This window comes from Frankliniella occidentalis, unplaced genomic scaffold (genome assembly GCF_000697945.3).
Source record: "Frankliniella occidentalis isolate FOCC.00 unplaced genomic scaffold, Focc_3.1 Scaffold697, whole genome shotgun sequence".
NCBI lineage: Eukaryota > Metazoa > Arthropoda > Insecta > Thysanoptera > Thripidae > Frankliniella > Frankliniella occidentalis.
Genome location: NW_026267810.1, coordinates 7365 through 8215, shown reverse-complemented (window position 1 = coordinate 8215; position 851 = coordinate 7365). Strand labels below are relative to the sequence as shown.

Here is an 851-nt window from a genome sequence, read left to right as displayed (position 1 = left end):
GGTCAACTTGGACACACATCTCCGAACCCACACAGGAGAGAGGCCTTTTGAGTGTAGTGTCTGCGGCAAGAAATTTAGTGGTGCTCTGCATCTGCGCCAACACCTCCGGACCCACACAGGAGAGAAGCCCTTCGAATGTACACTCTGCTCCAAGAAGTTCGCGCATGACAAGAATCTGCGCCAACACCTCCGGACCCACACAGGAGAGAAGCCCTTCGAATGTACGTTCTGCTCCAAGAAGTTCGCGCATGACAAGAATCTGCGCGTTCACCTCCGGACTCACACAGGTGAGAAGCCCTTCGGATGTACACTCTGCCCCAAGAAGTTCGCGCGTGAACATCAGCTGCGCCTTCACCTCCGGACACACACAGGAGAGACGCCTTTTGAGTGTACACTCTGCAAGAAGAAATTCGCGTGGTCTGGTTCTTTGCGCACACACCTCCGGACCCACACCGGAGAGAAGCCCTTCGAGTGTACACTCTGCAACAAGAAATTTGCTGTAATGTGTAACCTCCGCGTACACCTCCGGACACACACAGGAGAGAGGCCTTTTGAGTGCCTCGTCTGCAACATGAAATTTGCAAATTCGAATGGTCTCCGTGCACACCACCGGACACACACAGGTGAGAGGCCTTTAAAGTGCACAATCTGCAACAAGAAATTTAACCGTGCTGACCATCTCCGCAACCACCTCTCAAAACACACAGACGAGTGCCTTTTGAATAAAATTAGCGCTAAAGAGCCTCTTGAACTCACACTCACATCTCCGGACCCAAACGGGTGAGTGTACAGTATGCTACAAGAAACTTGCGTGTATTAATAAAGCTGTCATCTCACTGGATTTACACACT

The 851-nt window shown here is 51.2% G+C and overlaps 1 protein-coding gene across 1 annotated transcript in view; it reads left to right on the top strand.

The window, feature by feature from the left end:
* The window catches only part of LOC127751673 (gastrula zinc finger protein XlCGF57.1-like), a gene marked incomplete at both ends in the record, with an annotated part of 11337 nt that extends 11116 nt beyond the window's left edge, over positions 1 to 221 (top strand). Inside the window, one exon of the mRNA XM_052275614.1 lies at positions 43 to 221. Coding sequence (XP_052131574.1) covers positions 43 to 221 — 179 coding nt within the window. The remainder of the gene's footprint in view (positions 1 to 42) is intronic.
* Between the last annotated feature and the right edge of the window lie 630 nt (positions 222 to 851).